This window comes from Trachypithecus francoisi, unplaced genomic scaffold (genome assembly GCF_009764315.1).
Source record: "Trachypithecus francoisi isolate TF-2019V2 unplaced genomic scaffold, Tfra_2.0 Lachesis_group5, whole genome shotgun sequence".
In the NCBI taxonomy this organism is placed as follows: domain Eukaryota; kingdom Metazoa; phylum Chordata; class Mammalia; order Primates; family Cercopithecidae; genus Trachypithecus; species Trachypithecus francoisi.
Genome location: NW_022681470.1, coordinates 105,326,813 through 105,340,951, shown reverse-complemented (window position 1 = coordinate 105,340,951; position 14,139 = coordinate 105,326,813). Strand labels below are relative to the sequence as shown.

The 14,139-nt window shown below is 47.3% G+C and overlaps 1 protein-coding gene across 2 annotated transcripts in view; it reads right to left on the bottom strand.

Moving 5' to 3' along the window:
* Nucleotides 1-14,139, bottom strand: part of IGSF3 (immunoglobulin superfamily member 3) — a 94,250-nt gene that overhangs the window by 5,698 nt on the left and 74,413 nt on the right. For both annotated transcript variants that reach the window (XM_033199078.1, XM_033199079.1), the window contains 2 exons: nt 8,648-9,058; nt 4,610-5,017 (listed from right to left, as the gene is read on the bottom strand). In XM_033199078.1, coding sequence (XP_033054969.1) covers nt 4,610-5,017; nt 8,648-9,058 — 819 coding nt within the window. The remainder of the gene's footprint in view (nt 1-4,609; nt 5,018-8,647; nt 9,059-14,139) is intronic.

Sequence of the window (14,139 nt, the reverse complement as noted above, 5' to 3'; positions counted from 1 at the left end):
TAGGATACTATGCACCTATTGAAAAGGTATAGGCAGTGCTACAGGTGGAAGTTGATCCAAAAAAATAGTTAAGAGTACAGAACAATGTTACTGTCCATGTCACTGTATGCAGAAAACATATTTTATTTTGACATACATATCTGTTTATATCTGCACAAAATATCTGAGGAAGAATTCATAAGAAGCTGGTAACGTGGTTCCTTGCGGGAATCCTGGGAGGAAGGGATGTTTACTTTCACTGTAACCCCTTGTAGTGGCTGAATAGTGTCCCTCCAAAATGCATGTCCACCGGGAACCTCAGAATGTGATTATTTGGAAATAGCATCTTTGCAGATGTAATTAGCTAAGAGGAGGTGTTACTGGATTAGGGTGGGCCCTAAATCCAGTGGCTGGTGCTATGAACTGAACTGGTCCTCCTCCAAATTAATATGCTGACTTCCTAAGCCACGATGTGACTACGTTTGGAGGTAGGACTTTCAGGAGGTAATTTAAGTTAAATGAGGTCATAAGGCTGACTGAGACCCTAATCCAGTAAGATTGGTGACTTATAAGAAGAAGAGAGAAGATCTCTCTCCAGGTGCACACACCGAGGAAAGACTATTCAAGGACACAGCAAGCGGCGTCATCTGCAGGTCAGAAGAGCTCTTACCAGAACCCAGCCATGCTGGTGCCCTGACCTCAGACTTGCAGCCTCTAGGACTGTGAGAAAATACATTTCTGTTGTTTAAGCTACCCAGTCTATAGTATTTTGTTATGGTAGCTGAGCAGACGAAGATAACTACTGTTCTTATGAGCACAGGAGGGGACACAGAGAGAAAGCGGCCATATAATGATGGAGGCCCAAATAGGAGTGAACCAGAGAATGCCTGTGGCCATAAGGAACTGGCAAAGGCCAGGAAGCATTCTTCCCTAGAGTCTTCATGGGGAGCATAGCTATGATGATTTTGGACTTCTGGCCTGCAGAACTGCAAGAGAATACATTTCTTTTGTTTTAAACAATCAAGTTTATACTAATTTGTTATGGTAGCCCTGGGAAGTTAAAACACCCATGCGGTAACTTAAATTTAAATTGTGTGCATGTAGCTTATTGCCTAAAACACAGTGAACCCAAGGAGATCAATATCTCTCCAAGGATTAAAGCCAAATAACAGACGATAAGGTTGAAAGGGCCCTTCCTTGTGAGCACAGATGTCTCAGGAGGATGTACGCAAAGTGTCCTCCCCACTTAGGCGGGAGACACAGAGTACACAGAGAGGGACCCCAAGCAGGTGAGTCACATGTCACAGATGCCAAAAGACTCGAATCTGTTTTGCTTTTTTTTTTTCTGGCTCACTGTGGTATGTTCTAAACAAATAATTCACTCCCTAACTCCTAAAAGGCCTCCCTTTGGCTCTGTTTATGAAATGTTCATGAAAGGTGCCAATGTAATGTAAACCAAAGTAGAGATACCAAATCAGATCCTACTTGGATGAAGACCAAATAGGAGCACTTTCCAAGTATGGTCCTGGGCTTTCAACCAATAGGCTTAGTGTCGCTCACAGGTGAACACAAAGCTGGGCTTCCCATTGCTCTTGTGGAGGCTCTGCCAAGCCCCTCTGCACCCGCCTCCTGCACCCACCTGGAATCTCAGTGTGCACTGCTGGCACAGGAGGCTCAGTAACCAGCTACAGGTGGCAGGCCCAGCTCTCTCAGGGACAAGAACATGCTTGAGAACAGAAAATGGCCGGGTGGGGACTATTCAATCAGTTCACAGGTAACTCAAACTCACTTAACTCCTCAGTTCTAACTCCAAGGCCATTGGAGAGCCCTACTACAGACCAAGGGGAGCCCCCGCCCCGCCCCCCCATCCCATGCTTTTCTCCTCCAGAGTCTAAACATAGTATCCTCAGGCTCCTGGTGACTGGCTAAGGTGTCAAGGGAGGTGGCCCTGGGCAATGTGCAATGGAACTTATCATGGCCAGGGGCAAGATGGCTAGAGACCATCAGGCATTTAGCTCCTCAGAAACGCCTCCTCCCTCTTCACTCTCCTTTTGCTTTCTTCTCTTTTAACCAGTTAACATTTTCCTTGGCCCCTTCAAATGCATTGCCTGCATAAATGACTCAATACAAGTTTTCTGAAGGAAATTAATTTCCACCTTCCCACAATCTCTCTCCCCTTAACGTGTTTCTCTACCAATTTGGTTCCCTGCATCTGCCCGCTTCTAGAATATGCCAACCCTCTTCCCTGTTTGGACTTTAATACTCTCTTCTTTTCCAAGTATAAGCCACAGAAAGATGCTGACCTCTGCCACTGCTGTCTGTGTGATGCTAACAGCTCCCCTGGCTCTCACTGTGACCGCCGATTCCTGGCCTGTGTGTGATGCTTGTGGTTTTCTCCCTTCCCCAGTTATGTGAGCCAAACACAACTACTAATCTGCAATCTTAGTGAGGGTGGGAGCCCTTCCTTCCATGTATTTCAGATTATAGTGAATATCAACCCTCAGCAGCCGAAGGTGATTATTTTCCTAACAATACTTTTAGAGCTACATTATTTCAAGTCTTCCATGTGTTTAACATATCCCTCCAAAAAAAATCTTTGAAGTACATCTGCACAATGAGTGTTACAAAACCAGTAAAAATGGTGGCTATGAAATGCTTTCACAGACATGGGAAAATGCTCATAAAAGACAGTTGGGCAGGAAAAAAGATCACATAAAACAGTAAGATCCTGACTTTGTTTACAGACAGAGGAAATATGAAGACATGAGGCAAAGATCAAAAAATATACACCAAATTATTAATAGTAGATATCTGTAGGCCGTGAGATTATGGCTAATTTTTCTTTTCAAAATTATACTTTTCTGTTTTCCGGTGTTTTGTAATTAGTACAATCACCCTATGCAATCAGGGACAGATGGACAAATGGACCGGAAGGCAGAGGCTGATCCAGGCTTGCTCACAGGGTTGAACAGGAGGCAGACACAAGGCTAATGGTTCAGGTCCATGTTGGAAGCACACAGTGTGGCAGGAGGGAAGCCTGGGTGGTCACTCCGCCTTCACCTGCTAGCTGGGTGGTGATTCGCTCCAAGCTTTGGTTCCTCATGAGTAAACCTTACCACTCAGGGTTATTGTGAAGACTGAACATAAGTCTCCTAACTATGGCTGGGATGTAGCTGTACTCGATAAACATCTGTCTCCTCCCACTCCATCTGGGGGCCTCAGTGGTGACTTGCAGAATGGGTGGGAGTTGAGCGGGGGCACTCAGCTGCCATTCTCTCAATTTCACCTTTGGGAAAAGACATGCAGCCATTTCTAGGCAAGGTAAAAAGCAAAACATATATATAAATAAAAGCTCATGGAAAAATGGGAGTTAACTCAAAGTGGAGGTGATTTCCCCTGCAGCTTAGGCAAGACACAGGCGAGTGAGATACTGCCCATTTCCTGTAACCAAGGCTGCAGCACTTTCCTGAAGCATGTTCCATGACGTAAGGGACACCACCCTGGAGATCCAATGTTCCACCAACAAAATGAGCTGCTCTACTCAGACATAAAGACGTGATGAAAACTTCCAATAGTGCCCCAGGCCACAAATGTGAATGTCAGGATGCTCAGAAAACAAACAAGATACTGATGGGGTCACAAATTCACTTCTGCTCCAGGTCTTTACAGGAACCATCGACTTTTCATTCTAACATGAATGGATGATGCTGTGATGTTGCAAAGGACATGGGAATCCTACACACCGTAGCTTTAATTATGTGTTTAAATGTACAACAACAATTATATCTAGTAATTATATGCATTTAGATATTTAGAAACAGCAATAAAGACAAGAAAAACAAAAGGCCACACAGAATAGTTATTAGTACTAATAAAATTATTGGGACCAGGCACGGTAGCTCACAGCTGTAATCCCAGCACTTTGAAAAGCCGAGGCTGGGGGCGGTGGGGGGACAATCACGAGGTCAGGAGATCAAGACCAGCTTGGCCAACATGGTGAAACCCCGTCTCTACTAAAAACACAAACATTAGCTGGGTGTGGAGGCATGTGCCTGTAGTCCCAGCTACTCGGGAGGCTGAGGCAGGAGAATCGCTTGAATCTGGGAGGCGGAGGTTGCAGTGAGCCAAGATAGCATCACTGCACTCTGCACTCCAGCCTGGGCGACAAAGTGAGATTCCATTTCAAAAAAAAAATTATTGGAAGTCAAAGAGTGAAGGCTGCACACAATTCATTATTTTCTATTTAAAGCATGTAAATCGATTATTTTCCACTGAAAATCCACAAGCCAAATTTTCTTAACAACATGGTTATTGTTTCAAGATTTTTGTCATATCTACCATTTGTTCAAATCTGGAAAAAGGAAATATTCTATGACCTGGAATAATGAATGGCCAGATTTTATTCTAACTAATAAATCAAATCACCTTATGCCAAAGCCAGATGTGCAATTTTCCATTCACAAGAAAAAAAAATTCAGGCAATTTTGGATATAAATGCATACACATGTAGACACTCATATATTTAACTGCAAATAATTTATTAATAAACTAATTTTATCCAGTGCATAAAATAGTTTACTTAAATGGGAAACACCAGAGGGAGTGGAAGCTTGGGGACATAGACTCTCACCTGGTCGCATGACTGTCAGAGCTGTCTGCCCAGCGGTGTCCTCTGCCCGCTTATACCACATGCCACTGGGGCTGGGCAGCCACTCCTCCACATGGCAGCTGTAAGTGCCGCTGTCCTGCACAGCCACGTTCTGGATAAAGAGCCGGTACACGCCGGGGGAAGGACTCTCCAAATGCAGCCGCCCCTTCAGATTGTTCTTGGCTGCCTGCTCTCCGTAGTGGAAGGTGGCGTCACGGCTCAAGCGGGCCACAGTCTCCCGCTCAGGGTGGTTGGGCTTCCATACGAACCATTCCACCACGAGCTGGGAGGTTATGCTGGTACGGTTGAGAACCACACACTCCAGCTGCACCTGCCGGGTCTCCAGAACCGACAGGTTCCCCTGGGCTTGGCTGAGCCTCAGGCGGCTGTCTGGAACAGTAAGGAAAGAGATGTCAGTGACAAGAGAACAACAAGCAATTCATCTGCACCCTTTCCCAGGGTAGGTGAATGGGTGCTTCCAAATACAGCAGGACGGCAGCACACACTCCATTAAGAGGAACGTTTCTCAGATGTGGCTCCCTGAACATTCTGAGTTCCTTGATCATGTGTTAGAATGTCTGGGTTTCAAGGAGTTCAATGTTACAATAACAGCTGTCCCAAAGTCATAGCCCTCATCAGTTCTGATGCTCACAGGAGGATGAGCGCAAGCTGTAGAGACTGCACATCCAAATGACAATGGACCACAAAGCATGTGGCTGGGAAGGGCCAGGGAAGGGGATGGTGAGAAACCCCTGAAAAGCAAGAGTAAACTTTTAAAACTGACCATATGGTGGCTAGAAAATGATGGGTTGCCAACCACAAAAGAACTTCAGGGGAAACCCAGTTTAATCTGTTCATGTGTTAGCCCTAAGAATTGTAGTCCTCAGTTTCCTTACAAAAACCCACACAGGCTCCCTCTTAGGTTGGGAATGGAACTAGTATGACATCAGTAAAGAAAAGACTGCCGGGCAAGGTGGCTCACACCTGTAATCCCAGCATTTTGGGAGGCTGAGGTGGGCAGATCACTTGAGGCCACGAGTTTGAGACCAGCCTGGCCAACACGGTGAAATCCCATCTCTACTAAAAATACAAAAATTAGCTGGGTGTGGTGGTATGTGCCTGTAATCCCAGCTACTCTGGAGGTGAAGGTTGCAGTGAGCTAAGATCGTGCCACTGCGCTCCAACCTGGGCAATAGAGTGAGACTCTGTCTCAAAAAAAAAGAAAAAGAAAAGACTGCTACTGATGGAACTGGGTGCTTTGAAAACTCAGCCAAGCAGAGTCTCCTCCAGTAGAAAAGTGTCTTGAATGACAGCATGCCCCAATGGCATGCTCGTAATTTCACAGGGCCCAAATGAGTCTATCAGGACCAGAGGTATCTAGAAGCTGTGACACATAGCACAATGCACAGTAGCACCTCAGGAATGAGACTTCTGAGTGACATCAGAGGAGGGGAGGCTGGGCACTTTCACTCCTTACTTTCTACACACTGCAATACTGCCTGGATGTTTTACAACATTCATGATTACTTCTGTAATTAAAAAGTCAGAAAATATAAAATAACAAAATATATTTTAAATAACCAGTCTCCCTTCCTCCCTCACCATCCAAAAAATACACATATAAAAGAAGATATTGACTCTGGTTGTCTTAGGGTTGAAAGGTTATTTTTTTTGTTGAGTTTTGTTTTGTTTGGGGTGTGTGTGTGTGTGTGTGTGTGTATGTATTTTCCAAAAGCTCTGTAAGTGTAGGCTTTCTCAGCAGAGAAAAGAAAAAAACTAGAAGCAGAGAAAAAAGAGAGAAAACGACACAAATCAAAACTGTCAACTGAAACGGGGAAAGCTGTTTTACTTGGTGTCCTCTGAGTTCCATGTTTACAGTGTTAAAGTTCACTGTAACAGAGACTTCACTAAATGTGTTGAGGGGGATCCTTCTAGTCCTTCCGCACTATCCCACTTAGCTTGACTGTAGTCTCAGAGAGGGAAATCCCCTCAATAAATTTAGGATCCTCCAAGAATCTCTTGGTTCCAGTACAAATGAGGAAAGGAAAAAATGATGATGACTAGAGCGGAAATGCAGAGTGGTGGGGGTGCTCATGTTCTTTCAGTAGTGAAAATAATTAGAACTGAAAACAGATGAAAAATAGGAACCAAAAGAACACTGGTGGGCCTAATGACAACCTTCCATTTTCAAAAGCCCCGGGGACTGGCCTGAAGTCAGGACATAGGTCACCGAAAATGCCAACGGGAATCACTTCAGACCAGAGCTTCCTGTTTAACACACCAGCAGAGGTTAGCAGAAAATGCCACTGTGAGGTCAGTGAGAACCTCTGGGAATATCATATCCTCAGGCAAAGGAGGGGAACAGGCCCACTGCATTCAGCAGGGGACAGGCCACATCTGGAGTTTGGTATCGGGTTCCACTGGCTTCCTGAACAGACCTCCTTAGGAGACAAGTAATAGAGAAGAAAACCAAGTCCCTAGGCTTACTCAGGAGGCTTCAATTCTAGTAGAAGAGATAGAAAACAAATGTGTATATATACACATTCCAGTATAAAAATAATAAGACATAGTAACTGATAATTCAATTATAAGTAAATACTTCATAATTACTTATGTATGAATAAGTAAATGAACAGAATGTCAGGTGGTGATATGTGTTGTGAAAGGGCCGGGGAAAGTAAATCTAGAGTGATGAGGGGGCTACATTTAAGTTAAAATGAGCTAGGAATCCCTCTTCACGGAAGAGCAAGACAAATGAATACCTATGGCCAACATGTTCCAGGCTAAGAGAACAATAAGTACAAAGGCCTTAGGGTGTTCAAGGAAAGCAACCACTTATTCCTTACTCAACCAATGTTTACTAAAAGTACCATGCCAGTGGCTGACGATATAAGATAAAGCCCTGTCCTCGACATGCTTACAGTGTAGTATAGAAGAAATGCAAACCATTATTAGACTGTGTATTTTAGAAGGGACCCCTATTGGTATAGGAGAAATCAGGGTAGGCTTCTTGGAGGTGGTGCTGGATGAAGTCTTAGGGATGGGGTGAAGAAAAGGGAGAAGCAGCAGGAGAAACACATTCCAGACAACGAGGGCAGCACAAGCAAAGGCATGGAGATGAGACTCTGAGTGGTAACACAGCACCTCCCATGGCCCATCAGGAAGGACAGGCAGCGACAACAACAAATTGTAGGGATGTGAGAATGAGGGATAGAGAGGCCCTTAAGACTCCACTATGTGAGAAGAAGTTGAAAGAACTAGAGATCTTTAACAGAGAAGGGGAGACTGAGAGGGGCATACACTTCATGTATTTGAAAGGAAATGACCCAGACCTCTCTTCGGTTGTTCCAGAGGCAGATCTAAAATGGGAAATTACAGGACGGTGAACTTTTTAACAATCAGAGCTGCCCAAAAGTGGAACTGAGGCTTGCGGAGTGAGTAACTCTCCCTCTCTGGAAGCATTCTGGCAGAGGTTTAGTGCCACCTGTGAGGCAGAGGAATGAGGGCTACACCACGGGGTCAAAGAAGGGCCAGAGGAGGAATGATTCAGTTGGAGATAGGAAGGGCTTGTCTGGGCTGGGCTGGGAGCTAAGGAAGAAGGGGGATACAGATGCATAAAACCAGAAAATGCCTTCTAGGTAGGAACTCTGGGTGTGGAGCTGGTGCCAGCCCAAGATTCAGGGTGCAAACTGCAAACCCAGAAGGAGATTCAGGAGCTGCCATGAATCCTGCCTTGCCACATTTTGCTAACCACAGCCGCCCTGCTCCTTGGTGAAGATGGTGTTCACAGAAGCAGAGTCAAGGATGTTTCCATGAGTCTGCTGTCAACATCAGAACCCACTGCAGGTAAAATGGATGGGGTTGCAGTGTGCTAGGGCGATGGTCTGTGTACCTGCACCCACACCCAGCATGCACCTTGCAGACAGTCTCTCTATACCAGCCCTATAGAGCCCCACCCACCCCCAGGCAGTCTCTGCACTAAACCCACTGGCCCAGGACAGCCGTGCCATGCGGCCTTACCTGGCTGTTTCACAGTGACTTCTGTGCGCCCAGAAACCTCCTCTGCCAGCTTGTACCAGGCGTAGTTGGGGCTCAGCAGCCACTCCTCCACGTGGCAGTAGTAGCTGCCGCTGTCGCTGACCTCAGCTCTCTGGACCGTGAGGCTGAACAGGCCCCCCGACACATGCCTCTCAAACTGGAGCCTGGCTCTCAGGCCCTCCTCCTCGGCGTAAGTGCCGTATTCGAAGGCGGAGTTGTGGGTGGTCTTCAGGATGAGCTTGCCGTCTGCATCCGAGGGCTTGTGGACGTACCAGAGCACCGCAAAGTGGGAGTTCTGGCTGGTCTGAGACTTGACTGAGCAGTTCAACTGAATGGGCCTGTTTTCCACCAGGGTGAGGGTCCTCTTCGATTTGCTCACCTGCAGCTTTGTCACTGCAAAGGAAAGGGGAACAGAGGAATCGCCACACACTCCCAGAAACATGGCCCATCCACCTCCGGCTCTGAGCCGGGTTTCCTCCAGCACAGTTCCTGGGGGATTTAACACCGACTGGCTTCAGTGTGAGGAAGGCAGCACGGAGCCTAGGCCACCCCTAAACATCCTTCCCTGTCTCCTCCTTGCCATACCCCTGGTTTAGGCCTTCACCATCTCTCCCCTCTCCGCTGCCTGCACAGCCCACCATCACAGGGCCTCCTGGGGTGATCCCACCGAAATACAAATCTAGCTATATCAGGTCTCTGCTTGAAAAGTTTAATGGCTCCAAACTACCTAAGGGCTAGAGAGAAACAATTCCTTTTCACAGCACCAAGTCCCTTCAGGATCTGGCCTTCACCCAAGTGTCCTGACTCATCTCTCATGACTCACCCTCAAGCACCCTCCACAGGCACACACAACTGGTGCAGTTTCCCCTGAGCGTTGGCCTTTGCCTTGCTGTCCTCTCTGCCTGTCTCCTTCTGCCACCTCCCACCCTGACCCTTCTCTCCACTTATCCCTCACTCCCGTCCCCCTGGGCTCGATACCCTTCCTCAGCACCCTCTATATATCTCTGGGCTGTGTGTCCTCATATCTCTCTCCCATATTCTAGATGGTGAGCTCCCCCAGGGCAGAGATCAGGCTCTTTCCACTCAATCAGCCAGTATTTACAGAGGCCCACTCAGTTTCCCACAGGATGCTAAGTGCTGGGGATGCCCTGAAGAGTAAGCCGGAGTCCCAGCCCTCATGGGGTGGGCTGCCTAGTGGACATTCTCACTGATGCAGCCCCAGAGCCTAGCACAGCGCCTGGTCCAGGAAAGCGTTCAATGAGTGCTTGCTGAAATAGGTGAATGAGTGGGTGAGCGAATGAGAGCGCATTGGAGAAGCACGGCAACAGGTAAATAGGGGATGCTGGGGGGGAAGGGGCTTCCTCTGGGGCAGTGAGAGAGAAGGCCAAGAAGACAGCAAACCATGGGACAAGGCAAAGCCAACTGTAGTCCTCCCTCCCCCTCACTGTCCCACTCCAAAAACAGAGAAGAGGGCAGCCTGTGGAGCGCCTCCCCAGCAGCTAGTGGCAAGAAGCCAAAGTGTAATGAAATCCATCTTAGGAAGGTGATTTGAGATCTTACCCACCCCATTATCATTAACCTCGGCTCTGCGTTCCCCCACCCACCCACCCTCTCCCGCTACTAAAAATGAAAAAAAAAAAAAAAAAAATTCTAAGTTCCTCTTAGGGAACTAATAGTACAAGCATTATTCCACCTCCACCACTCTCTTCACACTTAGTTTTTTGGCCACAGGGACCAAACCACTTCCCAGCTGAGAAAGAAAGCAGGGGCAGGGTGCAGATTCCACCCAGGTACAGCAACCTGGGCCTCCTCCAGCTGAACTTGTGTGGAGGGCAGGGGCAGGGGAGGGATGCCTGGCCAGGCTCCAGCACTTTGCTGGTCAGACTCTGTTTCTTTAGTCCAGCTCAACCCAAGGAAGTGCATCTAGACCCAGGACCCAGCCCACTGGTCATGACCCTGGCCTGCCAGCTCACTTAAGCTTGGTTTAGCAGCATCAAGGGTTGAGTCCCATGCATCACGGAACCAAAACTTGTGAAAGCCACAGACTGCCACTTGGTCTCCCTATAACACACAGACAAATGTTCTGAATGCATGGAAGGATTCAGCAAGCCAAGGTGTGGCAGAGTCCAATTCCCAATGCCATGACTGAGCAGCACTGAGGAGCATCTCCCAGCGGTGAATCAGACATTCTCTCCAGGAAGACCTGTTGAATTCACAAACCCACAGACCTTCTCACACCATCAAGAACACACCAGGCACCATTTAGAGAGAAATCCTGTGTGCCACAGCCCCACCCTCCCCTATTCATCTTTTTTGTTAGCAAGTCCAATCTTCTGCCTTCTCCCTTCTTCAAACACAGGAAGTCCTCTAGGGCACATTAGGAATCCAGGACAGGGTTCACCATTAAGCTCCCAAGCTCTGGAAAGTAGATTTCCATTCGCCTGCCAGTCGACTTTTCAGATTGGATTCATATAATACTTGAAACAACCGGCTCCCTTTTCATTCCTTTCCAACCCAATTCACCGCATGCAAATGATATCTATATCAGTGCAAATGACACCACCTGAATTATCTGGTTCTTCGCCAAAAAAACTGGGCTGTTCAGCAATGGAGTAGAAAGAGCTTTAAAATGTATTATTAATTGGGGCCAGATTATTTTTGCAACTGTTACTAAGGAAACCTCAATTGCTATAGTAACTGCATATGTTAAACTGGAATCCTATGACTAAACTTCTATTCAGTCACATGGTCTGAGAACAAGAATCCAAGGAAGAGAAATGTTTCAAAGCATTTCCATTTTTTTTCTTCCCATGTCAAAATATTGTGAAGTGTTGAGAAGCTTGAAAGAGAGGCATTTTTAAAATTTGGTGCATGTCTGGCAGGTGGGCAAGGGGTCAGCTCCTATTCTATGCTCTGGATTTCCTCCCACATCTCCAGGGCAGGTAGGACCTTTCCTGAGGCACAGGGGAGACTGGAATCTCCACATACAATTAAGGAGCCCTCCCATGTCCTGCCAGGGCCCTGCCCTGGGCGGTGTGAAGCTTGAGTGCACCACCTTCCTCCACAGGGCTAGGAGAGCCCTGCCTGCTCAGAGACCACAGGTGTTTTCATCTTCAAAATAAGAACAATATGTCTCTATCTCCATTAGGAGTTTTGTGCAGACTAAAAGCAATTGTCTATAAAAAGAGTTTAGCACAGAACCTGGTATACAACAAACACCCAGTGAATTTTAGCTATTCTCATTCCTTTTTGTTTTCTGTGCCTTGTCCCAAGTTCAAAGTTCAACACTTAGATTGGGAGTTGTCAAGCATAAGTGGCAATCTTCCTGTTCAAAGTGCTGTTCTTGGATCAGCAGCACTGGGAGCTTGTTAGAAATGCAGACTCTCAGGCCCCACCCCAGACCCAGTAAATCAGAATCTGCACTTTAACAAGATCCCCAGGTGATTCACACGTAGCTTCAAACCTGAGAAACCCTGGACTTGGCCATGTGAGTGAATGGGCTTTGAGAGGCCATAAATGCAGACTAATAAATGAAAGAAAAGACTAAGGCTTGGTTAACCCCCAGCAGTGAACTGGCAGGAGGAAGAAAGAATCCAGCAAGAGACAGGAAGAGTGAGAGCCGCTCCAGCTCACGCCAGCAGCCGCGTTCACAGCAGCCCCCAGGGGCCGGGCCCTGCTTGAGGGAATGGCCCTTTCTTTCGGCAACTGGGGAGTTTCCTTCCCAGGCTTCTGATTAAAACTTGAAAGATCTGTGTTTTGTATCGTAGGAGAGGCGGCTGTGTTTGTTACAAGCCAGGATAGGGTGGTTTCCAGGTGAGACATCAGGTACAGGGAAGAACTCCGCAGCGGAGACCAGCAGCAGCTTTCTCAGCCAGCCTACCCTCCCTTTGGATTCCACTCTGTGCGTGCTCTTCTTACTCAAAACTCATTTATTTCTTCAATAAAGGATTCCCTTACGCTCCACTATAGCTCTGTTACTGCTGCCTTACAACGAAGGTAATTTTTCAACAGTCTTCTCTTACAAAATTCTAAGCATATTCAGGGCAGGGACTCTGACCCAATCATTGTTAAACTAATCAACGAATGGCTGAATAAATGTGGTTAATTTTTTCAAAGGAGAAGCAATTCTGATTTTGATAGAAGAGAGAACATTTCGAAAGGTATGTGGTCTCTGAGCTAGGCCCTGTGAAACAAGCAGAGAAGGAGAGTGAAAGGGCACGCCAGAGAGAGAGCACAAGTGAGGAAAGAGGACAACTACCCTGTGCAGTCTATTCGGGGAGGAGCACGTGCTCAGGTGCAGTGGATGAGGTTAGAAAGGTAAGCTTCGGCCACACTGCAAGGGGCCTGGAGCTGGTACTTGATCCTGACCACCTGTGGCCCTCAGGGTACACGCCATGGATCTGCAGATCAGCATCACCTGGGAATCTGCCAGCCCCTGCTAAGTCAGAAAAACTGCAGGTGAGGCTCAGCAACCTGCAGTCTCATGAGCCCTCCAGTCCATTCTGATGCACGCTCAAGTTTGAGAAGCCACAGCCGTGCTGCTGAGGTGGTTGCTGGTAAGTCTGAAGAGAGCGGTTTCTGTGCTGTGCTGTGAGCAGCAGCCAGAGAGTGGCAGGTGAGAAGAGATGGGCAGTGAGGGAGGAAGACGCTGCTGTTTATTAAAGAAAACACAGTAATGCCAGAGATAGAGGCGGCCAGTGGCTGTGGCAGGAGAGATGTTTCAAGTGGAGGGAAGCAAGTCAAACAAGAGACAAGGAGAGAATGCAGGGTGAGCTGCCTGGGAAGCCAGTGGCACAGCTGCCTGCCAGTCAAACGGTTACTACCCCGAGTCCCTCTGTCCTTAACAGCCCTTGGCTCTCTGCCGTCTCCATATGACCATTCCCTATTTGGGTCCTCAGTGATCTCTTTCTCAGGCTCTTATAATTGGCCTGCATATGATACTCCCTCCCTCTCAGCCTAACGACAGTCAGGGGATTTTCCTAAACGGCAAGCGGGGCATGCTACTGCCCACGACTGCCCACCCCACAGCCTGTGACAGCAGTTCTCAATAAAGCAATGAATCACAAGCAGGTCTCTGGTTGCCATACTGATTTGGGGAGGGGTATATATTCAATGGAATAAAGCCATTGAAGATATAAAATCCTATCCGGGACAACTCCATGCAACAAAACTCTGCCTCGTGTCCTGTGTGACTTTCGAATGACATTCATATGGGCAAAACTTATGCCCCTGAGTCTAGAACCTACTTTCATTTTACTATCATCACAATACTTTTATTTTGCATAGTTTTAATATGTGCCAGCTCAGTCAAGAGAAGATTTTCCTTTGTTTTGTTCAGAATTGTAGCAAGACTTACACAGGACTTCAGAAACCCTGTCAGGACGGCAGTCCTGCTCGGGCTGCCAAGTCCGATACAGTGACTGGCAGTGTGCATTCAGAGGCAGCGTTGACTGTGGCTGTGCCCCCTAGCATAG